This window comes from Aquarana catesbeiana, linkage group LG05, assembly GCF_042186555.1.
Source record: "Aquarana catesbeiana isolate 2022-GZ linkage group LG05, ASM4218655v1, whole genome shotgun sequence".
Classification (NCBI taxonomy): Eukaryota; Metazoa; Chordata; class Amphibia; order Anura; family Ranidae; genus Aquarana; species Aquarana catesbeiana.
The window spans coordinates 26,667,575-26,693,662 of record NC_133328.1 but is presented as its reverse complement, the minus strand read 5'-3'; the positions used below and the strand labels follow the sequence as shown (position 1 = coordinate 26,693,662).

At 44.2% G+C, this 26,088-nt stretch overlaps 1 protein-coding gene across 1 annotated transcript in view; it reads right to left on the bottom strand.

Annotated features, from left to right (window-relative positions):
- THSD7A (thrombospondin type 1 domain containing 7A) overlaps positions 1–26,088 on the bottom strand; it is a gene marked incomplete at its 5' end in the record, with an annotated part of 209,493 nt that overhangs the window by 122,347 nt on the left and 61,058 nt on the right. The window contains 3 exon segments of the mRNA XM_073629537.1: positions 5,277–5,468; positions 22,740–22,943; positions 25,079–25,234. Coding sequence (XP_073485638.1) covers positions 5,277–5,468; positions 22,740–22,943; positions 25,079–25,234 — 552 coding nt within the window.

Sequence of the window (26,088 nt, the reverse complement as noted above, 5' to 3'; positions counted from 1 at the left end):
CAGCGACTTATAGCGGGACTGAGATATTGCGGCGGACTTTCGGACACTAACTGACACTTTTGACACTTTGTGAGAACCAGTGACACTAATACTGTGCTAAAAATGATAAAGTGATAAAAAGATGCACTGTCACTGTACTAATGACACAGGCTGGGAATGGGGGTTACACATCTAGGGCGATCAAAGGGTAAAATGTGTGCCTAGGCCAGTGTTTTTGTACTGTGTGCTGCTTTTACAAAGGAAAGTCTTGGATTTTCTTTCCCTGCTTTGCAGGAAAAGAAAATCCATCGATCCCCACCTGTGAGGATGGAGATCTGCCTCGTTTACATTGGTAGAGCTCCATCCTGTGTCTCTGCTCTACAATCGGCGGGTGCCGGCGGGTGTCCATTGGCCGGCACCCGCTGACCTGCTTCTGCTGTGAAAAATCACAGCAGAGGTGGCACGCCAGCGCCATGCTCGTGTGCCCTCTACCCGGAAGTGCAGAATCACTTATATACACATGATTCTGCACAGAGCTGCCACCCTGTAGCACTATATCTTCTATAGGGCGGTTGGCAAGCGGTTAAAGTGATTGTAAACCTCAGATATGAAATATAAAAAAGCATATCCCTCTATAGTATGTATTATGTGTCTCATTCCAGAGCACTAAGTGCCATTTCTGTCTGCTGCTTCCTTCCTCTGCTATCAGCATGAATCACTTCTGACATGTTTTCCTGACACCAGGAGAAAAATGGTGACGGGGGAGGGAGCTCCAGCTGATTGACAACCTCAGCTCTGTTCCTTTGTGCTGTGTGAAAGAGGGTTTGCCCTTTCCCTCCAATCAGCTCTCAGATCTCTCCTCGCTGATGTCATTTCAGCTCTCCGCCCCCCTGCTTTTCAGAGCTGAGAAATCCTGTGTAAGTTCAGCGCTTTGAATGGATGTAGGGGGAAGATGACTGCAGATAAACAGGTACAACTTATATAGGAGGAATTTTTTCATCTCTGTGTATCACCCGGGGCCAGTCACTTCACTGGGTATATGTGAGGGTTTACACCCAGGCTGCATTTTTATCCCCACCCTCAACCTCTCCGCCTTATAACAATACGAGACCCAGCAATTTAAAATAAAAAAAAAATAATAAAATTCCCGTCATGCCAAGAATGCTAACTGTCACATTGGTTGTGCTCTCAACCAAACTGTCAAACCATCAAATATCTGGTGTTATATCTGATCACATGGGAAGCCCCATGACAGTTGCAGAATAAACAGAGGCCAAGAAAGAAAGAAAAACCAAGAGATTAACAGCGCAAAGGAACACCCCCTATGGATTATTAAGAATATATTGGCCTCTTCAATGCCCACAGGGTCCTCCTCTGGCTGTCCAAGAAAACGTTTTTAGGCTTTAAAAAAGCTCAAACAACACCTTGCCATGGTGCACCATCGGGTGTAATGATGTCTTACGTCACTAGCCCCACCCTACGCGTTTCGTCTATGCAAGGGACATCTTCGGGGGGGCAGAGAAAACTTTATTGTCTAACTTTATTAGTATTTGAGTTTTTATATTTTGTGGTTTTGCACACTCTCTATGTGGACTACAGAGCACCTCCCTATGAATACAGTACAGCAAGTGAGCATTGTCACTGTAAGACAGCAGTCTCCAAACTGCAGCCTGGGGGCCAGATGTGGCCCTTGGCTTGCCCTTATCTGGCCCTTGTCAAACTATTTTTCCTCTGATTTGAGGCACTATTCTGACAACTGACATCAACAATGAGCCACCATTTCTCCCACTGACACCAACAATGGGGCACTAGTCATCCCAATGATACCAACGATGGGGCACTATTCCTTCCACTAATACCAATGACGGGGCACTATTCCTCCCAATGATACCAATGACAGGGCACTATTGCTCCCAATGAAACCAACCATGGGGCACTATTCATCCCAATGATACCAAAGATGGGGCACTATTGCTCCCAATGTTACCAATGACGGGGCACTATTGCTCCCAATGATACCAATGACGGGGCACTATTTCTCCCAATGATACCAACAATGGGGCACTATTCCTCCCAATGATTCCAACAATGGGGCACTATTCATCCCAATGATACCAACAATGGGGCACTATTCATCCTAATGATACCAACAACGGGGCACTTTTCCTCCCAATGAAACCAACCATGGGGCACTATTCCTCCCAATGATACCAATGATACGGCACTATTACTACCAATGATACCAACAATGGGGCACTATTCCTCCCAATGATACCAACGATGGGGCACTATTCATCCCAATGATACCAACGATGGGGCACTATTCATCCCAATGATACCAACGATGGGGCACTATCCTTCCCCCTAATACCAAATATAGCAATGTTTATTCCCACTAATGTCAGGAAAATTTCCACTCCCACTGGGCACAGTCTGGCCCCCCTAAAGTCTGAAGAACATACAACTGGTACTTTGTTTAGAAAGTTTGGAGACCCCTGATTTAGGATAAGAAGCGTGTTACTGGCAGGATCACCAAGTGAAAATAAAGGATACAAATGCCTGAGAAAGAAAACGAATGCAGCCACCACATCTAAGGACTGGTGAGCTTTAAGGCTGGATTCACACCTGTGGCATTTTTAGTGCTTTTTGCATTTTGCAGATTTGCACTACAGAACGTGTTCCATAGGAAACCATTGTAAATAGACTGCAGTGCAAATCTGCAAAATGCAAAAAGCACTAAAAATGCATAGGTGTGAATCCAGCCTAACATATTACATTCTTGCTCTTGGGTTTAGATGAACTTTAAGTATCTAAAAGATGAATGCTGATTGGTTGCTACGGATTACTGCACCGGTCAAATTGCTCTTTACCGTATTCAATAAAAAAGGTCTATATATGTTTTTTTTTCACTGTTGTAAAATTGAGATAGGAGCCGTGTATATGATAAAATATGGACACACTTCCTAACGACACAGCAAAATCCTTTCGGCAAAATGTCACCGAATTAAATAATTTATTTCCTGAACAGGGAATGTCAGGGGAGATTCGCTCGTGTGCAGATTGACTGGAGCTCTGGGGACAAAAAGTCATTTCACAAGAATCATCTTTCCTTCTTGGCTGAGAAGTCCCCGGGCACTGAAAATTCCTTCTAAATTAATTTCATTTTTGACTAGGCAGAAAAAAAAAGAGAGAAAAAAAAAACACCAATTGGAAAAACCTGCAGGAATATTCGAGTGTATCTTTCCAAGAAAAAGACAGCGATATTCTCAATGGAGCCACGTGCTGGAGAGGAAGTCACAGAACAATATATTCTGGTGACATAAAATCCGTATTGGTTTTGCTGCAGCTCGTTCCCAGCAGACCTACTGGGCTCCATTCCGCAGAACAGAAATACCTCGGATTACGAGCAGAATCCGTTCCAGAGGAATACTTGTAATCCAAAGCAATCATGTATCAAAGCGAGTTCCCCCATAGAAGTCAATGGAAACTCAGATAATTGGTTCCAGTGCCACCGCTGTTGTATGCAGTGTCACATGTGCCCAGAGATGCGGGGGCGCTGGAGACACTCGGAAACACCCAGAGACACTCGGAGACGCTTGGAGATGCTCTGAGACACTCGGAGACCACTCGAGACACTCCGAGACATTCAGAGACACTTGGAGATGCTCGGAGACACTCGGAGACGCTCAGTGATGCTCGGAGACACTTGGAGACTACTCGGAGACACTCAGCGACATTCAGAGAAACTCGCAGACAATCAGACGGTCGGAGACACTCGGAGACTACTCAGAGACATTCAGAGACACTCGCAGATACTCAGAGACGCTCTGAGACACTCGGAGACCACTCGGAGACACTCGGAAGCACATTCAGAGACACTCAGAGACGCTCGGAGACGCTTGGAGACTACTCCGAGACACTCAGAGACACTCAAGAGACATTCAGAGACACTTGCAGACACACAGAGACGCTCTGAGACACTCGGAGACCACTCTGAGACACTCAGAGACACTCAGAGACATTCGGAGACATTCAGAGGCGCTCGGAGACGCTCGGAGACATTCAGAGACATTTCGGAGACACTCGGAGACCTCTCGGATACACTCAAAGACATTCGGAGACACTCAAAGACGCTCAGAGACACTCTGAGACATTCAGAGACATTCAGAGACATTCGGAGACATTCGGAGACGCTCGGAGACACTCAGAGACGCTCGGAGACACTCAGAGACATTCAGAGACATTCGGTGGCACCCGTCAGTGTGGTGACACCATCAAAGTGCTGTCAAGCCCCCCTAATCAATGTAGTGTGACTTTGGCTCTTTTCCCTGCTCAGTCCAGCAGAGAACTCGGCAGCGCTGTGACAGGAGAAAGGCGAGCTGCAGGTTGTCAGAGGTTTCCCCCGCTCGCCCCCCCCTTTTTCCTGGCAGAGAGAAGAGACGGCGGCTTTCACCAGTTCCCCACCCAGCTTCCTGCCCGCTCCTTCCCTATTGGCCATAACTGAGGGTCAATCAAAGGAGACTAGGAGAGGAGAGCATCATGGGACATGTAGTCCCAAAGATTGGCGGCCCCATTTTCCACAGGGAAGGGGCTCTATCAAGAGAGAGATTGAGAGACTGCAGCCTGGAAAAAAGCTGAGGGAGAGAGTGCTACAGGACAAAGAACGAGGAGTGTTCCGGGGCGGAAGCTGGAGAGAGAGCCACGCTGCCCAGCGCCACCAGAGAGAGAGCCACGCTGCCCGGCGCCACCAGAGAAAGAAAGACTGAGCCACTACCAGGGTACAGACATGCTACGCTACTCACCAGAGTCGCCCCCGGGGAACCCAGAGTGAGCGATCGTCCAGCCGGAGGGATCACTGCTGTAGTTTCGCTGGGTCTGGTAAGAGGGCCTGTTGGCCATTATCCATTACTTATCTTAGGGACTGTACTACGTCTGCTGTCTCTGACATGATAATGTGATAATGACATTGTCGAAAAGGGGGGGGTGCATGGGTGACCCTAAAATGATGCCCCCCCCCCCCCCCCCTGAAAAAAGTTCTGCGGATGCCCATGGCAAGCAGCAAGTAGTGGGTGTTGGATCCTCCCACAGCTCTGCTGCCTGCACAGGCCTCATACATCACAGTGATGATGTCACTACTACTTTTACAATGTGAGGACTTGGGTTTAAAGGCATCTGTTGCACACTAAGTGGATTTATAACCTTTGGGACTATTGAAGGAGTTCAGTTTTAAGATCAACCAGAGTTCAGCTTTAAACATTATTAGTTTCCTTTGTAAAGAACAGCTGTGATAGACTTACCATCACCCGGATAGGCAAGGATAGCTCGGTTTCTTGTTTGTCTTCCTTCGGTGGTCTTCCCGGAGCAGGTGTGTGAACAGGACGACCATTCCGACCACGAGCTGAGGACGCAGTCTCTAGGACATGGGACGTCACAAGCAATGGGGATGGGGTAGATGGCATCTCGGCACATCTGTCTGTCAACCTCCTCTCCTGGGAAAAGAAACATTAAGTCTTTTATTGGTATCACAAGTGACAACAGTAAAACAAAAGACACCGTCGCATTTCAGGGACCAAAAAAATCACCCTTTCACACTACCACAACATCAAAGTCGCGTGATTTTGACGCAAAGAAAAAGTCAGACGGAAACTTTTTATCATATATACCGATCGTGAATATGTCTCATCGGACTTTTTTTTTTTAAAATTCTGACGGACCTGGAAATGGAACATGTTCTAAATATTTCCGACGGAACCAATTCCTATCGGGAAAACCGATCGTCTGTACAGTATGCTGTTCCGACGGACCAAAAACGACGCATGCTCTGAAGCAAGTACGAGACGGAAGCTATTGGCTACTGGCTATTAAACTTCCTTTTTCTAGACCCCGTCGTACGTGTTGTACGTCACCGCGTTCTGGACGGTCGGACTTTGGGTTGACTGTGTGTAGGCAAGTCCGCTTGAATGGAATTCCGTCAGAGTTCTGTCGGAGAAACCTTCGGAGTTTATTCCGACGACTAAACCGGTCGTGTGTACGCGGCATAACTCACATCAAAGTTGGACCAAAGTAGTGCGGGGACTACTTAGAAGTCGGCAGGACTTGAACTCGTACTAATATGGATGGTAGTCATTGGAAATCATGGGGAGCGACTTGTCCTACGACTTTGCAGTCCCAAGTCACAGGACAAGTCGTAGAAATGTGAAAGGGGCCTTCATCAGAGTTTTTTCTTGTAGGAATTATCAAGGAATTGACAGTTTTAGTTACAACTTTAACTAAAGGTCACTATGTTTTACCACGGCTGTCACTATCTGCATTAATGTGAACGAATTAGTAATTCCAGCTCAGCATATAACAGAAAATGGATCTGCAGAGATCACATTTAGTGCCGGTTCACACTGGTGCGATGCCAAACATCGCACAGACATCGCATGTAATTCGCAGCGCACTGCCGTTCACATTACATGCGATGTCTGTGTGGTGCGATATCAGCCATAGAGATAGTATGGCTGATATCGCACCGCATTCAGTGCAAACACGCACAGGACCCTTTTTTCTGTTCGGACCAGAATCGGATCGCATGTGTGTTCACACATATGCGATCCGATTCATGTCCGAACTGTCAGTTCGCAGTGCGATATGCGAGCTGAACTGGGGGTGTCGTTAACAATGTATTGACACTCCCCAGCGATTCGCATATGGCAGTGTGAACTGACATGCGATGCGGGAACACGCAGTGGATTCGCAGTGTTCTCGCATCGTACCAGTGTGAACCGGCACTTAGTGAAAAGTTTGATGGATGGCATTTAAAATGTATAATTCTGCTAAAATAATGTAATCACCTTCAGTGTCAACATTTTATTGGAAAAGTAACCAGAAATTAAAAGTACCTTTTCAGTGTTGATCAGCTGTTCTGACTTGAACACTATTGCATTTTCCAAAGAGTTGATTTTCCATTCATGGCTTCTGAAAGCCCCAATGGAAACTTTCAGTTGAAATCAGCAAAATACATTCTTGGTGCATGAAAGCAAAAGGTGCTCAAAGCTTTACAGTGGAGTTTCTGTAGAAAAACAGCCACAGTACAAAAGCCTGTCCCCTGCCAGAATGCTGCAGAGTGGAGCCCTTACTCTCTGTGTGAAAGCAGTGGTCTCTCTGCAAAGACACTCCCTCCTACTGAGTCAGTTCTAGAGCTCTCCAATCAGCTTGGAGCCAGCCAGACACTTTATTAGGTACACCTGTTCAATTGCTTAGCAATACAAATTGCTAATCAGCCAATCACATGGCAGCAACTCAATGCATTTAGGCATCTAGACGTGGTGAAGACAACATGCTAACGTTCAAACCGAGCATCAGAATGGGGAAGAAAGGGAATTTAAGTGACTTTGAACGTGGCGTGGTTGTTGGTCCCATTCGGGCTGGTCTGAGTATTTCAAACACTGCTGACCTACTGGGATTTTCACATACAACCATCACTAGGGTTTACAGAGAATGGTCCGAAAAAGAGAAAATATCCAGTAAACGGTTGTGTGGACAAAAAAGCTTTGATATCAGAGGTCAGAGGAGAATGGGTAGAATGGTTCTAGATGATAGAAAGGCAACAGCAACTCAAATAACCACTCGTTACACCCAAGGTATGCAGAATACCATCTCTGAACGAACAACACATCATACTTTAAAGCAGATGGGCTACAGCAGCAGAAGACCACACTGGGTGCCCCTCCTGTCAGGTAAGAACAGGAAACTGAGGCTACAATTGGCACAGGATCACCAAAATTGGACAATAGAAGATTGGAAAAATGTTGCCTGGTCTGAGGAGTCTTGATTTCAGCTGCAACATTCAGATGGTGGGGTCAGAATTTGGCATAAACAACATGAAAACATGGATCCATCCTGCCTTGTATCACTGGTTCAGGGTGGTGGTGTAATGGTGAGTGTGGGGGGGGGATATTTTCTTGGCACACTTTGGGCTCCTTAGTACCAATTGAGCATCGTTTAATCACCACGGCCTACCTGAGTATTGTTGCTGACCATGTCCATCCCTTTATGACTACAGTGTCCCCATCTTCTGATGGCTCCTTCCAGCAGGATAATGCACCATGTCACAAAGCTCCAATCATCTCACCACTGGACAATGAGGTCCCTGTACTCCAATGTCCTCCACACTCACCACATCTCAATCCAATAGAGCACCTTTGGGATGTGGTGGAACGTGAGATTAGCATCATGGATGTGCAGCCGACAAATCTGCAGCAACTGCGTGATGTTATCATGTCACTATGGAGCAAAATCTCTGAGGAATGTTTCCAACACCTTGTTGAATCCATGCTATGAAGAACAAGGGCATTTCTGAAGGCAAAAGGGGGTCCAACCCGATACTTGCAAGGTGTACCTAATAAAGGGGCCGGTGAGTGTATGTCTAATTCTGCAAGGATTGTGTCAGACCTCTGCATGGAGACCACTGCTTCCAAACACCCTGCAGCATGCTGGCAGTGTACAGGCTTTTCTGCCCAGGCTGTGGCTGCTTTTTAAAGAATCCCAACTGTAAGGTTTTGAACACCTTTGCTTTCATTCAACCTGAATGTATTTAGATGATTTCCACTGAAAGTTTTCTTTGAAGCTAAAGAAACCCAACTTTTCTTTAGCTCCAAAAGAAAGCAAACTAACTCTAATGCCCTGTACACACCATCGGACATTCCGACAACAAATTCCATGGATTTTCTCCGACGGATGTTGGCTCAAACTTGTCTTGCACACACACGGTGGTCACACAAATCTTGTCGGAAATTCCGAACGTCAAGAACGCGGTGACGTACAACACGTACGACGAGCCGAGAAAAAGGAAGTTCAGTAGCCAGTGCGGCTCTTCTGCTTGATTCCGAGCATGCGTGGCACTTTGTGCGTCGGAATTGTGTACACACGATCGGAATTTCCGACAACGGATTTTGTTGTCGGAAAATTTGAGATCCAGAACCCAAATTTTGTGTGACGGAAATTCCGATGGAAAATGTCCGATGGAGCCTGCACACTGTCAGAATTTCCGGCAACAAGCTCCCACAGAACATTTTCCGTAAGAAAATCCGACCGTGTGTGCGGGGCATAAGGCTTTGAACACCTTTTGTATTGATATAACTGGAACGTAGTAAGCTAATTTCACTAAAAGTTCAATGAGACTTAATTTTACATTTACGGACCTCCAATGGATTGCCCAGTTTATAGATCTTGCTTTGTGCACTGGTCCAAATCATTAGGTGGAGGGGGGATTATGGTGTGGGGTTGTTTTTCAGGGGTTGGGTTTGGCCCCTTAGTTCCAGTGAAGGGAACTCTTAAGGCGGCAGCATACCAAGACATTTTGAACAATTTTATGCTCCCAACTTTGTGGGAACAGTTTGGGGATGGGCCCTTCCTGTTCCAACATGACCAGTGCACAAAGCAAGGTCCATAAAGACATGGATGAGCGAGTTTGGGGTGGAGGAACTTGACTGGCCTGCACAGAGTCCTGACCTCAACCTGATAGAACACCTTTAGGATGAATTAGAGCGGAGACTGCGAGCCAGGCCTTCTTGTCCAACATCGGTGCTCGACCTAACAAATGTGCTTCTGGAAGAATGGTCAAAGATTCCCATAGACACACTCCTAAACCTTGTGGACAGTCTTCCCAGAGGAGTTGAAGCTGTTATAGCTGCAAAGGGTGGGCCAACTCAATACTGAACCCTACGGACAAAGTCTGGGATGCCATTAAAGTTCATGTGTGTGTAAAGGCAGGCGTCCCAATACTTTTGGTGATACAGTGTACAGTGCCTTGAAAAAGTTTTCATACCCCTTGAAATTTTCCATATTATGTCATGTTACAACCAAAAACTTAAATGTACTGTATTTTTTGGGATTTTATGTGATAGACCAACACAAAGTGGCACATAATTTTGAAGTGGAAGGAAAATAATAAATGGTTTTCAATTTTTTTTACAATTAAATATGTGAAAAGTGTGGGGGGCATTTGTATTCAGCCCCCTTTACTCTGATACCTCTAAATCTAGTGGAACCAAATGCAATCAGAATTTGCGGTCACTTAATTGGTAAATAGAGTCCACCTGTGTGTAATTTAATCTCAGAATAAATACAGCTGTTCTGTGAAGCCCTCAGAGGTTTGTTAGAGAACCTTAGTGAACAAACGGCATCATGAAGGCCAAGGAACACACCAGACAGGTCAGGAATAAAGTTGTGGAGAAGTTTAAAGCAGGGTTAGGTTCTAAAAAAAAATCGCAAGCTTTGAACATCTCACAGAGCACTGTTCAATCCATCATCTGAAAATGGAAAGAGTATGGCACAACTGCAAACCTACCAAGACATGACCGTCCACCTAAACTGACTGGCCGGGCAAGGAGAGCATTCATCAGAGAAGCAGCCAAGAGGTCCATGGTAACTCTGGAGGAGCTGCAGAGATCCACAGCTCAGGTGGGAGAATCTGTCCACAGGACAACTATTAGTCGTGTTCTCCACAAATCTGGTCTTTATGGAAGAGTGGCAAGAAGAAAGACATTGTTGAAAGAAAACCATAAGAAGTACCATTTGCAGTTTGTGAGAAGCCATGTGGAGGACACAGCAAACATGTGGAAGAAGGTGCTCTGGTCAGATGAGACCAAAATTTTACTTTTTGGCCTAAAAGCAAAACACTATGTGTTGCGGAAAACTAACACTGCACATCACCCTGAACACACCATCCCCACCGTGAAACATGGTGGTGGCAGCATTATGCTGTGGGGATGCTTTTCTTCAGCAGGGACAGGGAAGCTGGTCAGAGTAGATGGGAAGATGGATGGAGCCAAATACAGGGCAATCTTAGAAGAAAACCTGTTAGAGTCTGCAAAAGACTTGAGACTGAGGGGGAGGTTCACCTTCCAGCAGAATAACAACCCTAAACATACAGCCAGACCTACAATGGAATGGTTTCGATCAGGGGTAGGCAACCTCGGCACTCCAGCTGTGGTGAAACTACAAATCCCATCATGCCTCTAGGAGTCACGCCTGTGATTGCCAGGCTCTTGCAATGTCTCATGGGACTTGTAGTCTCACCACAGCTGGAGGGCCGAGGTTGTCTACCCCTGGTTTAGATCAAAGCATATCCATGTGTTAGAATGGCCCAGTCAAAGTCCAGACCTAAATCCAATTGAGAATCTGTGGCAAGACTTGAAAATTGCTGTTCACAGACGCTCTCCATCCAATCTGACAGAGCTTGAGATATTTTGCAAAGAAGAAGAATGGGCAAAAGTTTCCCTCTCTAGATGTGTAAAGCTGGTAGAGACATCCCCAAAAAGACTTGCAGCTGTAATTGCAGTGAAAGGCGGTTCTACAAAGTATTGACTCCGGGGGGCGCCATACAAATGTACCCCACACTTTTCACATATTTATTTGGAAAAAAATGTGAAAACCATTTATCATTTTCCTTCCACTTCACAATTATGTGCCACTTTGTGTTGGTCTATCACATAAAATCCCAATAAAATACATTTACATTTTTGGTTGTAACATGACAAAATGCGGAAAATTTCAAGGGGTGTGAAAACTTTTTCAAGGCACTGTATATATATATATATATATATATATATATATATATATATATATATATATATATATATATACAGTATATAGTATTTTTTTTGGTTATATTAAATCAATTTTATGTGCAGCAATCCTGCTTCAGATTTTTCTATAGATATCCAACATTGGATTGGTTGCTGGTATCTAGTTTAATATGTACAGTACCTTTTTTTTATGTCTTATAGCGCCTACAACTTTTACTTGAATTGAAAAAGTAGCAATGTAGAATAAAAATATAAAAGACATGCATGAAACAAGAGTACTAGAAGAGGATAAAATGTCTAAAGCTCTCCGACGGGCTATAAAGATATCTCACAGCTCAGTGTCAGATTCACATTCCGGCATTTCACCCCCCCGCTGTGCGAACAGAAGGCAGCGGAAGAACTGCTGGAGGATGGCAAATGATGGACCCCCGAGGGTGGCCAATAAAACTATTAGAAAACCACCTTCCAATCTATATTTTATGGATTTGAATTCTTCAGGAGTGACACACGAGTGTTCCTTTTAAGGTTGAACTGAGATTGTAGTTTAATGTGGAAATCATGGCAATTTTTATGGGCAATTTTCACCCTTAACCTGCCATGCCTTTTTTTTTTACTGCTCTGCAGCCAGCATGGTTTTTATATCAGGCACTCAGTTTAAGTTCTGATCTACCCAGTTTTGGGACAAGGCCCTTCTTTAGCACCCAAGGTGAAAAGGACAAAGTGCACAAATATCCACCTACCGTAGACTGTGAACTGTCTCAGCAACACAAGTTGCAGGCCTTACCCGTGTTGAGCCCCACTGCAATTAGGGTTGCCACCTGTCTGGGATTCACCCGGACAGTTCGGGTTTGGCATTATGCATCCGGGTTTCAGATTGCCTGAAACCCAGACACATTATTTAGACCGGACTATGGCTTCCCAGCAGGGTTGCTGGCTGCAGTTGTCTAAGCTGAGAGTGTCATGCTGCCCAAAGCCAACACTAACAATCCCCTCCAACACACATACAGATGGGAGAGGAGAGAGGGCTCAATCTGTTCCTCCTCCTCCCGCCCCTACCCCTCTGTGTCTGCCCCCATTCCAAACCCCGGCGCTGTGCATCAGAAAAGGAAAGTTGAGGGCTGGAAATTTGAAGTCCAGCAGCCTCAGATACATCTGGATGAGAGGTGCTGACTGCCAAGGGGTGAGTGAGCTCACCATCCATCCCTGTCTGTGACTGAAGTCTCCCCCCTTCTTTTCCCTGCCTCTAAATGAGTGCACTAATGTAAATCAGAGTTCTCAGAGCACCCCTTACATCAGAGTTCCCCTTTACACCACAGAGTCCCCAGAGTTCTCCCTTACATCAGAGTCTGCAGAGTCCTCCCTTACAGGTAAAGGGAACTCTGCGATTTCAGATGCAAAAGGGGGACTCTTGTTATTAACTTCATATGATTAGAAATGTTATTTAATAGCAAAATATATGTATAGTTTATACCACAAAAAAAAAAAATGCTGTGCGCCGCTAAAGTGTTCGGGTTTGACTTGAAGAAAAAGTGGCAACCCTAACTGCAATTCTTCTGCCTAACCCCCCGGCCTGGCTCTGGATCTAAGTAACAGTATATATATAGGCTGCAATCAGTACTGGGGCAGTGTCATCCAGCACCCAGGACAAGGATGCAGAGTTGCACCCCCCTCCCCTACTATTAATACATGCCGTAGAATAGGTGTACCACCCTGCGTCCATTTTTTGCTCCTTTGCCTCACTGCGCCCAGGGCAAATACCCCTCCTGCCCACCCCTCGTCCCAGCCCTGGCTGCAGTGGTTGCATTGCCACAAAAGTGGATTCTGCTACCTCTGGTGTTCCCAGGACTTACCATGTGCACTGGAGTTAGAAGCTTTCAGTGACTGCAGTGCCTCTCCCCTTTGACCATGCAGGCTGATTGGCTCCATATTACCCCCCCACGCCGTGTCATGCCTACCGAGCGTTTTTCAGAGTGAATCTCTTTTCAGTGTTATGTGACTACATCATATGTTACCAGCAGGAGCCCCTGTAGTGATTCTTCCATAGCATTTTGGAAAAGGAAGCAGACCAGAGGGATCATGTGACCCTGGGGTTTATACTTTGTGGGCGAAAATTGCATCTGCAGATGCTGTATAGACCTCCGACAAAATACGTTTGTCTTCGATCTGCTTCTCTTTTTTTTTTTTTTTTTTTACTCCAGATGTATAATATTCCAATATATAAGAGGGATTCTATATATAGGAGGAGTAATGCTTGTAGACTTCATCTCCATAACATCTCTTAAATTGCCCCTTTTTAAGTAATGAATCCACCAAGGATTCATTACTTAACAATTTCATTCACTCCCTTGTTATCTCACGCCTTGACTATTACAGCTCTCTTCTCTTAGGTCTATTCAGAGTGGATGTGATTTAAAAGAAATCAAAATTTAAATCAGCATTTAAATCACTAGTAAAAAGGCTTGATTTAAATCAACTCAATTTTTAATCATAATTTTTAACTGCTTGCCGAACGCCGCACACAGATGTACATAGAATGGCACAGGCGTACCTGTACGTCCCTTTAAATTTGCCGCCTATCGGGCGCACGCGCACACGCCCGCACCCGCAAGCCCGCCGGACGCCCGCCGCCGCGTGCCCGCTGATCCCGGGGACTCGGTGTTCGTCGGCAGCCCGGTGTGGAGAGGTAGAACAGGGAGATGCCTATGTAAACAAGGCGTTTCCCCATTCTGCCTTGTGACATGACAGAGATCACCACTCCCTGTCATCGGGAGCAGTGATCGCTGTCATGCCAGTGGTAGCCCTTCCCCCCCACAGTTAGAACACCTCCCTAGGACACACTTAACCCCTTGATCGCCCTCTAGTGTTGAATCCCTTCCCTGACAGTGTCATTTACACAGTAATCAGTGCATTTTTATAGCACTGATCGCTGTATAAATGACAATGGTCCCTAAATAGTGTCAAAAGTGTCCGATATGTCCGCCATAATGTCGCAGTCACGAGAAAAATCACTGATCGCCACCATTACTAATAAAAAAAAAAAAAATAATAATAAAAATGCCATAAATCTATCCCCTATTTTGTAGATGCTATAACTTTTGCGCAAACCAATCAATATGCGCTTTTTTTTACCACAAATATGTAGAAGAATACATATCGGCCTAAACTGAGAAAGAAATTTGTTTTTTTACATATTTTTTGGGAATATTTATTATAGCAAAATGTAAAAAATATTGTGTTTTTTTTTCAAAGTTGTTGCTCTTTTTTTGTTTATAGCGCAAAAAATAAAAACCGCAGAGGTGATCGAATAACACCAAAAGAAAACTCTATTTGTGGGAAAAAAAGGACGTCAATTTTGTTTGGGTACAACGTCGCACGACCGCGCAATTGTCAGCTAAAATGACGCAGTGCCGAATCGCAAAAAATGCTCTGGTCAGGAAGGGGGTAAAATCTTCCGGGGCTGAAGTGGTTAAAGAGCAACTGTCATCTCTGTCCCGCAGCGGCTCCTCCTCTGACCCGCTGTTGACTCATCGACAGTCCCATTCACTTTAACGGTTAAGCGGCAGTGAAACAACAAGGTGAGGGACGTGGCGGCAGCAGGTGAGTGGATGCCCGCTAACAGGCGCTGCCATGATGGATCTGAAATGACAGGTGCTCTTTAAATGTAAGGACTTATTCTTGCTGGTAGTTAGAATCTTTATTATTTGCAAACAAAATGAAAGTTTCCTATTTAGAATAATAAACTGTCAGGTTAGTAAAACAGCGATATAAGAACCGATTCAATCATACAGTTTGTAGTGTACATAGCTTTGCAAAACAATGGGATAAAGGAATATTCCTGAACTTTAGTTTATCTCACGGTTACTGTGAAAATGTGTGCATGCATCAATGCAGTGCAGAGCTTATCTCAGCTTGCAGAGCTTGGATTCATTGAATGAGTTTACCAAAAATTTAAATATTGCAGAATATACAGCCTCATGCTACATAACTAAGGTCCATTTCATGCTGAATAAACTAAATTATTAATGTATCTTTAGATAGATTTCTACTCCAAAAGCATTTTATTAAAATAAATTTGATAAAAAAAAAAAAAAAAAAATTATTCAAATAAAAAAAATCAGATTTTTTTCTTTTTTTCTTTTTTAAAATCATCGATTTTTATCCACCCTGGGCATACCTCTATGCCGGCTATCCCCTCTTCAGTCATGTATTCTGCTGCCAGACTCATCTACCTTGCCAGCTGCTTAGTATCTGCCTCTCTGCCAATCCCTCCACTGGCATCTAAATGTACAGCGAATTAAATTCAAAATACTAACAGCAACATACAAAGCCATTCACAACTCTGCCCCCAGCTACATCCCCAATCTTGTCTCCAAATATCACCCAAACCCCCTTCTCTGCTCCTCCCAAGACCTCCTGCTCTAGCTCTCTGTCAGGAACTTATGCGCTCCTGGTTCCAGCATCCTGGTTTTGGCCTATGACTTTCCCCTCGTCTGTCTGTCCACCTGCAGGGTGATTGATTGTAGGCAGACTCTGGGTGGAGACCAAACCTGATATAAGCTACCAAAGCGTGCAGTCTCATGCTTGTGATAGAGTGTGTAATACCTGATCAAGCTGCCTGGTTGTCGGCCCTGCTGTGCTAGATTGGATTTCCCTGTGTATGACCTTGGATCAGATATTGACTATTCTCTGAATTCTGCCTGCCTTTTTCCTGGACTGTGATTGAACCATTCTGCCCGTCTGCCGATCTCAAGTACCTGTTTGCTTTGCTCAGTTTATGCCTGCCCTGGCGTGGTGGTCTGTAGCATTTGTATAAGTCCTGGGGGCAAACGAATACCGGTAGGCCCCCTTGCCTTATGGGAAAGGGGGATGCTATAGGTGAAGAACACAGTAGCGAGCTTCAGTGTCTGACCACCTATGCTAGGGGTAAGTGTGACACTCCCTTGAACTCTCTACCTCAATCTGTCCGGCTTTGTCCTACTCTGTCCACCTTTAAAGTGGGGTTCCACCCAAAAAAAAAAAAACTACATGAAAAATCCTAAAAAAAAATACAAAAAAAATTTGGATATTTTTTTTTTTTTTAACTCACCTCTAAATGCCTGTTGCTAGGGGGTCCCTCGTAGTCTGCCTCTTCCAGTGCCTGGGCTGGTGACATCACTTCCCCCTCGGCACAGGAAGGGCTCCGCTCTGCTCCCTCCCTCCTGTCAATCATCTGGGACACATTACAGGTCCCAGGTGACTGAGCAGCCAATCACGGCGCGCGGTGCTGCTCGGGCATGCGCAGTTGGTGCCAGGCTGTGAAGCCACAGCCCGGCGCCCACAGTTGCAATGCCGGCGCCGCTGAACGGAGGGGGAGACGAGCGGGGCTTCGATCCCCCGCATCGCTGGATCTGAGACAGGTAAGTGTCCAATTAAAAGTCAGCAGCTGCAGTATTTGTAGCTGCTGACTTTTTTTTTTTTTTGACTGGACCTCCTCTTTAAGCATTCCCTGAAAACTCTTCTCTTCAGGGAAGCCGATTCTGCCTTCTTCCTAACAACTGAACTTTAATTTTTCCATCAGCTCATCCCTCACAGTTAATACCTTTTGTACCATTGATCTACCCTATTAGATTGTAAGCTCTTATGAGCAGAGCCCTCTTAACCCTCTTGTATTTTATTGTATTGTACTGTCTCCCTTTATATTGTACAGCGCAAACTGTTGGCACTATATAAATCCTGTATATTAGTAATAATATTAATATTAATAATAAACAATCATCTTATTTTATGCATGATGGAATGAGACATATGAATGACTTCTGTTCTAAGAAGGATTTACTGTGCTACACATTAATTCAGTTGTTTTTTTCTTTAGGCCCTTCTCACCATAACCTTTAAAGTGGTAGTAAACCCTTACAGACCACTTTTACCTACAGGTAAGCCTAAATGAAGGCTTACCTGTAGGTGCAAGAAATATCTCCTAAACCTACATGGTTTAGGAGATATTTCCAAAAGACAGGAACCAATGTCTACGGCGCATGCGCCGTAGACAACGGCGTGCAGGCGCACTGAGCGTGCCGTTTCTAATGGCGATCATGCTGTTAGTGGCGCCACCAGCGCGTATGCGCGGGAGTGACATCATCGCGGCTCCGGCCAATCACAGCGCCGGAGCCGCGATACCTGGAAAGAAGATGGACGCTTTGTGGAAGAGGGGACAGCGGTGACATCGCAGGCTCCTGTGTCAGATAAGTGACACATAATGGGCTACTTTACCTTTGCAGGGAAACAAAGAGGAAGTAAACCCTGATGGGTTTACTTCCTCTTTAAGCGTATACTTGTTGGGTCCCAAGCCCTACTTCATAGAAGCCATGGTTTCCATACACTGTGCTGATGGCCAAAAAGCCTGAAACAGCTATTTGCATTCTGGAAGCTAAGTTTCACATATGCTAAAATGTATAAAAAGTATGTATTATAACCAATAAACTTTGCGTATTTTCTTTTTTTTTTTTTTTTTGGGGCTGTTAAGTATATAAGTGTTTGTTACATCCCTTGTTTCACGTTCTCTCTGTGGACTGCAGAACACCTGCCCCTATGTTATGAAGATGATCAGAGGGGGGTGATATGTGGGCCTAAATCACTTCCTGTCCTAGGGTGGACTATCCCGCTCCTCCATGGAAATGAAATTGAGTGAGAGTAGTCACTCTGGCACAGGACTAAGCCCTGGTTCACACTGGCGCGACTTGTCATGTGACTTGAGAGTTCAAAGTCGCACGACAAGTCGTAGCCCATTAGCGGCAATGGAACCGCTCTAACAGAAGCGAACTTGAGGTTCCTCAAGGTTCCTGCACTACTTTTGGTGCGACCTCAATACGACTTGCATTGATTTCTGTTAAAGAAGTCGCATGCAAGCTGCGATGAAGTCGCGCCGGCATGTTGGATTTAAAGTCACGTGACTTTTAAGTGTGAACCGGGGCTGATGAAGTAGAGCCAGCTACTGGGTGTAATAATATGTCCAAACCATTGTGACTCCATTTTGATATGCTTTGCAATTTCAGTATACAAGATCTTGACATTTTAGCTTAAATCTGCAACTTTGAAAGAATGCTTAGAAAAATGCTTGTACAAGCACTCTATATATATATAATCATTGTGGGTTAGTTTGCCCTCTCCTGTTCCCTATTCTGTAGGCCATGGGACAGGATGCATGACTTATGACTCATAACCAGATGGTCTTTTGACTCCTGTGAACTCATGATAAATGTATCTTAGGGGTCGCTGACTTGTATAACCATATGTTTTATACAAATACATCATTTACTAACCACTCCCCTTTCCCCTCTTTTGATTTTTAAGTTGAACTATAAATAAGCTATATACGCACCTAATAAAGGCAGACGTCTTACGAATGCACAACCTGCCTCTCGTTTCATTTGGTGTCTCCAGATATCTGAGGGCCCTGTTGGTATACCTACAAGAAGGGTGGTCATCCAGAATACCTACTATTTCCTTTCACTGGGTATCAGCCATTTTAACTAATCTTTATTGGCTACAAAGTAGGATACTACAGGTGACAACCTACGCGTTTCGGCGCATGTTTGGATGAAGCACATTAGTGTGTTACCTGCTGAACCCTACTATGTAGACAATGAAGATTTGTTATAATGGGTGATACCGAGTAGCCAGCCCTACTCTACCGTTGGATTGTTGCTGCACAGTGGAGGCATCTGGGTCTGAGCACCAATTCCCGTCTCACAAGGGTAGTCCGCGGTAAAGCACGCTTGTTGTTCTCTCGTAATCTAGCATAGCAACAGTGTTACTGAATAAGCCTGAATAAAGAAAACAAATGCAGCCAGCCACTACAGGCTGATAAGGTGCAATATATTACATTACTTTTAATTCTTCTTTAAGTTAAATTGATTATACTGATATTGATGTTAATTAAATACACTCTTTATTTTCCAATTTCTCTCTCTAGAAACAGGAACGCAATTAACTGAAGCACAAATATTTGTACAAGGCTTAAACAAAAGAGAGCTAAAGTTGAAAAAAAAAGTCACCATGCAAACAAAACAAAAAAAAAAGAAGTCAATCAATTTAGGCTTAGAATTTTCCAGCCTCGGTTTCTGTACCAGCAATACAATTTTCCTAAGAAAAAAAAAAAAATAAGACGTGTTGATTTTTAATTAGCCTGTGTATTTTCAGTAATTACCTTGAGAAACCGGAGTGTTTCTCAAGGTGAGTGGTGACCTTACGTGCTACAATTCTGCGCGTGAATTTAGAATGAATTTCCCGTCCTGACATAAAATAAATATATATTTATGGTGTCACTTGGATTTTCTGCGGGGGAATGGACTGTCGTCAGCATTAAAAGCGCAGACTTCTACTCGGACCAATTAAGCTAATGAGTTCAGGTTGGTTTCCTGTACTTACCAACTCTTTATGGGGAAACAGACAGCATCAAACATATAAGAGAGATTACAAAGCTGTATGCCTGCTTAAAGAGCATGAAGACATATTGGAGTTGTCAATTTAAATGCTAATTAATGTCATTTAATAGGGAGGATTTATCCTGATGCCTAGATGATAACAATATTGTTGCAATGTTTTCACATTTAAAAACCCTTCAGATTATTGGTCTTTTTTTTGTAGATTTTGTATGTTTTATGGCGTCAAAGTACTCTTCAGAAATATAAAAGCTGCCATTAGTAAAGTGATATTAAACCCATTTTCTTGCTGAGGCTTTAGAATACTTTAAAAGATATCTAAACCCAGGAACTAAAATGTCAACATTTCGATACCGGGCACTTTCACCCCCTTCCTGCCCAGGCCAATTTTCAGCTTTCAGCGCTGTCACACTTTGAATGACAACTGCGCGGTCATGCAACACTGCACCCAAATTACATTTTTTATCATTGTTTTCACACAAATAGAGCTTTCTTTTGGTTGTATTTAAGCATCACTGGGAGTTTTATGTTTTGCTAAACAGAGAAGAAAGTTTGAAAAAAAAGTTTTTCTTAGTTTCTGTTATAAAATTTTGCAAATAAATAGTATTTCTTCTTCACTGATGTGCATTGATGCGGCTGCACTAATGGGCACTGATGAGGCTGCACTGATGGGCACTGATGAGGCTGCACTGATGGGCATGAATGAGGCTGCACTGATGGGCACTGATGAGGCTGCACTAATGAGCATGGATGAGGCTGCACTGATGGGCACGGATGAGGCAGCACTTATGAGGAGGAGGCACTGATGAGGCTGTACTGATAGGCGGCACTAATGGGCACTCATAGGCGGCACTGATAGGCATCACTGATAGGCGGCACTGATTAGGAGGCAATAATAGGCGGTACTGATAGGCAGCACTAATGGGCACTGATAGGTGGCACTGATGAGGAGGCAATGAAAGGCCACACTGATGGGCACTGATAGGCATCACTGATAGGCTGCACTGATGGGCACTGGTTGGCACTGATGGGGCTGCACTGGTAACCAGGGCACTGATTATCAGTGTAAATGATGTGCTGACAGGCTTGCTGGTTAACGGCTCTCCTTTCTGCTCACAGACACAGCATGGGAGGAAAGGAAATGGCGATAACCGGCAAGTCTGTTTCCATGTGACTGGACACAGCTGGTCACATGGTAAAGGGCCGCTGAAATTGGCCCTTTACCCCGATCTGTTCTGTTCTGAACTACTGACAGTTTGACACCCTCCCAGAACTGTTGTAGCTGTCTTTTTGCTATAGCAAAGTTGGCAAGTGGTTAAAAGCTAACTCCACCAAGTATGGTGAAACATGGTGCCAAGTGGATCACAGGTGCAATGATTTGCAGGCTCATTCACTAATCTATATTAAATGCACAATTAGTTTTTTTTGTAAATATGTGTGCAGTTATAATTGTTTTGCAAAAGGCTGACTTTGTTTTTAGTAAACTGCAGCGTACAAGTTCTTAGGAGTGACAGCTGCATTCATTTTCTTTTTCCAGACTTCCCCTACCCCCCCCTTCCCTTTCTCCCCCTTTTTTTTTTCTTCCTTTTTTTTTTGTGGCACCCCCCCTAGCGTAGGATGCTAGGAAAATTTAGTTTTTGGATCCTTCTGTTGTCCAGTGATTAAAGAGACCAGTAATTATTGTTTTGGTCTGTTCAGGGTCTCACAGGCTGGGCGTTTGCTTCACCCTGCCCCTGGAAGAATCTTCCAGAGTGTAAGGAGGGAGATTCATATGGCCAACCTGAATATTTATGATGGCCCAGCCAATCCCTGGAGAAGGAGTGTCCAGAAGGTAGCTGGGGGGGGGGGGGGGGGGGGGGCTTGAGCGTTTTAAATGGTCTGAAGCCCTGGAGACATTGTTCTTTCCTCAACAGGGAGGGTTTCAAAGCCTCTCGGGCTGTTGCCCCCTGAGGCAGCCTGTGGACGGTATAGATCTTCTCTGAGGTTTCAGCTGTGACACAGTTGAGGATCTGAAGTGATCTTTCTGAGGAGCTGACTTTGGGACTTCACCACGAGGGATCTGGTCTGGAGAAGGATTTTGGGCCCTTTGTGTGTATCTAATTTACGCCACCCCACTCTTAGGTCCCACCACCTCAATGTTGGCATTCCACCACCCTATACAACCGCCTGTTGTCTTTATTGTCAAAATGTACTTTTATGCATGGATCGGATGCGACTCTGCCACTTGGACCGCATGCCTTAATACCTTAATATAGTTCTTAAAAATGGAAGGGGGGGCGGGGGGAGGGCGTTAATTCCTTTTGTTGTGTTTCTGCTGGTCCTAGCCTTGGTTCTGGGCTACAGCAGAGGGGGATGCCCTTCTTTTAACTTGATGTACTAATAAACGTCTTTACAAATTTAAATCTCTCTAACAGAACCCTGGAGAGCAGTAGAAACCTAAAAAAAAGTAAGAGATTTGAGTGCCACACTAGTTTATCCAGTGCATAAAAATGCAACAGGATCCAGCGCACTTCGGGGACTCTGATGGAGTGGGTGTGTTAAGCCCCCAAAAGGCTTTGAATTTGTTGCACAATAAACATAACGTTGCAACAAATCAGCACAAAGTTCAGCACTCCATAGCACAAAAAAGCAATAGAAACCTGACAAAGGTTCTAATCCTTCCCCACTATCCAAAGCTAGAAAAATGTTTATGACTTGAAAAAAATTTTAATTTGAAATCATTCTTACTCACAATATTTCCTATTTGGAGACCCCTTTGGTGACTCACCATCACTGTTGATACAGGTGACAACTGGCACTTGTGTGCCGGGCCCACAGTTGTTTCCATTATCCGGGATGCACTCTTCCAGCCTATCCAGTCTCCAGTCATAGCAGGATGGCTCCTCACAAGGAATGGCCTCTACCAGGTTGGGGCAGCTTCCCGTACCTCCTGTGGGCTCATTTGTGATAGAACGCTTCCTGAGCTTGAAACCTAAAAAAACCCGCATAAATTGGTTCATTATATATCACGTCACACTGCCTTTATCATTATATACTGTAAGCATTCTCTCTAAAAAAAAATTAATATCTTTATGCTACAGCAGCCTGAACAGTAGTTTTAAAACAAGACCTCCCTAGCTATAGGCATTATGGAGAAATACCTCTTCAAAGGTCTTCTCAAGCTCTAAAATCACATCACATCTCCACCTGCCTGTAATGCCGCGTACACAGGGCCGGACTTCCCGACAGAAAAAGTCCGATGGGAGACTTCGGTCGGACATTCCGACCGTGTGTATGCCCCATCGGACTTTTTCTGTCGGCATTTCCGACGGACTCAGATATAGAACATGTTCTAAATCTTTCCGTCGGAAATGCCGACGCAGTTTAGCCCGTTGGCAAGTCCGGCCGTGTGTACGCGGCATAACATTTAGAAGACAATCTACCTGAATGTATAAAAGCTAAGTGATCCCAGCCACAAAAATTAAAATATCCCATAAAGGTAGAGAAATTCAGACAATGTATTTCTAGCAGCTAAACAACTTGATCAGCGCACTGATTCTTTTCTTTCAAATCCTCATAATTTATTACCGTTAGGTTGAAAAAAAGACACTAGGCCAGTGATGGAGAACCTTGGCACCCCAGATGTTTTGGAACTACATTTCCCATAATGCTCAACTACACTGCAGAGTGCATGAGCATCACGGGAAATGTAGTTCTAAAACATCTGGGGTGCCAAGGTTCACCATCACTGCACTAGGCCATTAGGTTTAACCAGAAGAAAAAAAAATTAAATGGAAAACCTTTACTCCAGAGACAAAGGCCAAAAACCAAACTTTTGAAAACAAGGGGGAAAAAAAAAAATCCTTTCTGATCCCCTAAGGCAGTGGTCTCCCAGCTGCAGGCTGGGGGCCAGATGCAGCCCTTTGCCTGCCTATATCTCTTCCACTGATACTAATGATGGGGCATTATTCCTCTCACTGACACCAACAATGGGACACTATTCCGCTCACTGACACCAATGATGAGGCCTATTCCTTCCCCTGATACCAACGATGGGGCACTATTCCTACCACTGACACCAATGATTGAAAACAATTTCTCCCACTAACACTACTCCTCCCAGTAACACCAATAATGGAGTACTATTCCTACCACTGATACCAAGGATGGGGCACTATTCGTTCTGCTGATACCAATGATGGGACACTATTCCTTCCACTGACACCAGCAATGGGACACTATTCCTTCCCCTGATACCATTGATGGAGCACTATTCCTTCCACTAATACCAATGACGGGACGCTATTTCTCCCACTGATAACATTGATGGAGGACTATTCTTTCCACTGATACCATTGATGGGGCACTATTCCTCCCACTGACACCAACAATGGGGCACTATTACTCTTACTGATACCAATAATGGAGCACTATTCCTCCCAGTGACACTAATATTGGGGCACTACTCCTCCGACTGACACCAATGATGGAGCACTATTACTTCCACTAATACCAATGATGGGGCACTATTCCTTATATTAATACCAATGATGGGGCACTATTCCTCCGACTGACACCAATGATGGGGCACTATTCCTTCCACTAATACCAATGACGGGGCACTATTCCTTATACTAATACCAATGATGGGGCACTATTCATCTGACTGACACCAATGATGGGGCACTATTCCTTTCACTAATACCAATGATGGGGCACTATTCCTTATACTAATACCAATGATGGGGCATTGCTTACTTCCATTGATGCCAGGGCATTTTCCACTTAACAGACTGGCCCCCCAAAGTCTGAAAAACAGTAAACTGGCCCTTTGCTTAGAAAGTTTGGTGACCCCCTGCCCTAAGGAAATATAATACCATAAACATAATATTACCATAACATTATTTTAATAAAAATGTTGGCATTTACACATATATATCATTATAACAAATTATTATTCTATAATTAATGTTAATAGCCAGTTATATTATGTGCATTTAGCAATGCAAATGCGGAAGGTTAATATTCAAGAAGACACGTCGAGAGCTAACAAACATGAAATTTTTTTGGCTCATTTAAAAGTCACATTATACGGCCAGCACTGGAGAATCCTTTGACCTCACACACCTTTCTTGCTCTGCTGGTCATCGCAGCTTTCAAACGTACACGGACCCCACGCTGACCATGTCGACACCTCACACTCTATGGGACACGGGACATGGCAGAGCTGGCTGGTACTCAGAGGAGGATCTGTGCAGAGCTTGGCATCCACTGGTTTTGATGCTATATGAGAACAAAATAACAAAAATTTGATCAAAAATAAAAAGATAAATCAAAGAAGCTGGACACAATATCCATAATTTTTATAATTTCAATATTTTTATTGGAAAAGAAACAAAGTCTGGTAGGAACAGACGTATTATTGGAACAAAGCCATTTCTCAGGTTGTCAACATAGTAATACAAAGGCATAAAAGGTATGACCACAAAAGATAACTGTCATCCAACATTACATCAAAGAAGCATGTTTTAGGCAAAAAATAAAAATAAATAATTTCAGGTTAACCTCCGAGGGTTGAATGTACTATCCATCATCATCAAAAAACAAGACAAAACAATCATCGTCAAAAAAAATGAAAACAAAAAAACAAAACATAATCCTGAGTAGTAATGGAACCGAACAATTGCTTCTCATCGGAAATCAGGAATACAACTATGTATTATGGATGATGGAGAGCAGGAACAAGGGCATGGTATAGGGAAAAGGGGAAAGGGGGAGGAAAGTAATGGGTAAGGAGCCAAGGAGAAATCCCGGCAGTGATCCCTGAGATTATCGAAGGGCTCACTACTGTGTGAGGCAACCAAATGTACCGTACATGTAGATACCAGAAAAGGAGGGAAATAATTAGGAAAGAGAGGAAGGAAAAGAAGAAGAAAAAGAAGAAAAAGGAGGAGAGGGTCACCCCAGAGTTCTTTAGGGAGTCGAGATATATTGATGACGTATTCTGTCCTAAACTGCTAAAGAATGTGATCGAGAGGGACATAATATAGGCGGGCGTAAATGGCTAGGAAGCCACATTAATAATATTATGGCAAATAGAAAGCAAGAGAGTGCCTCAATAGAGACCCAAAGGGGGA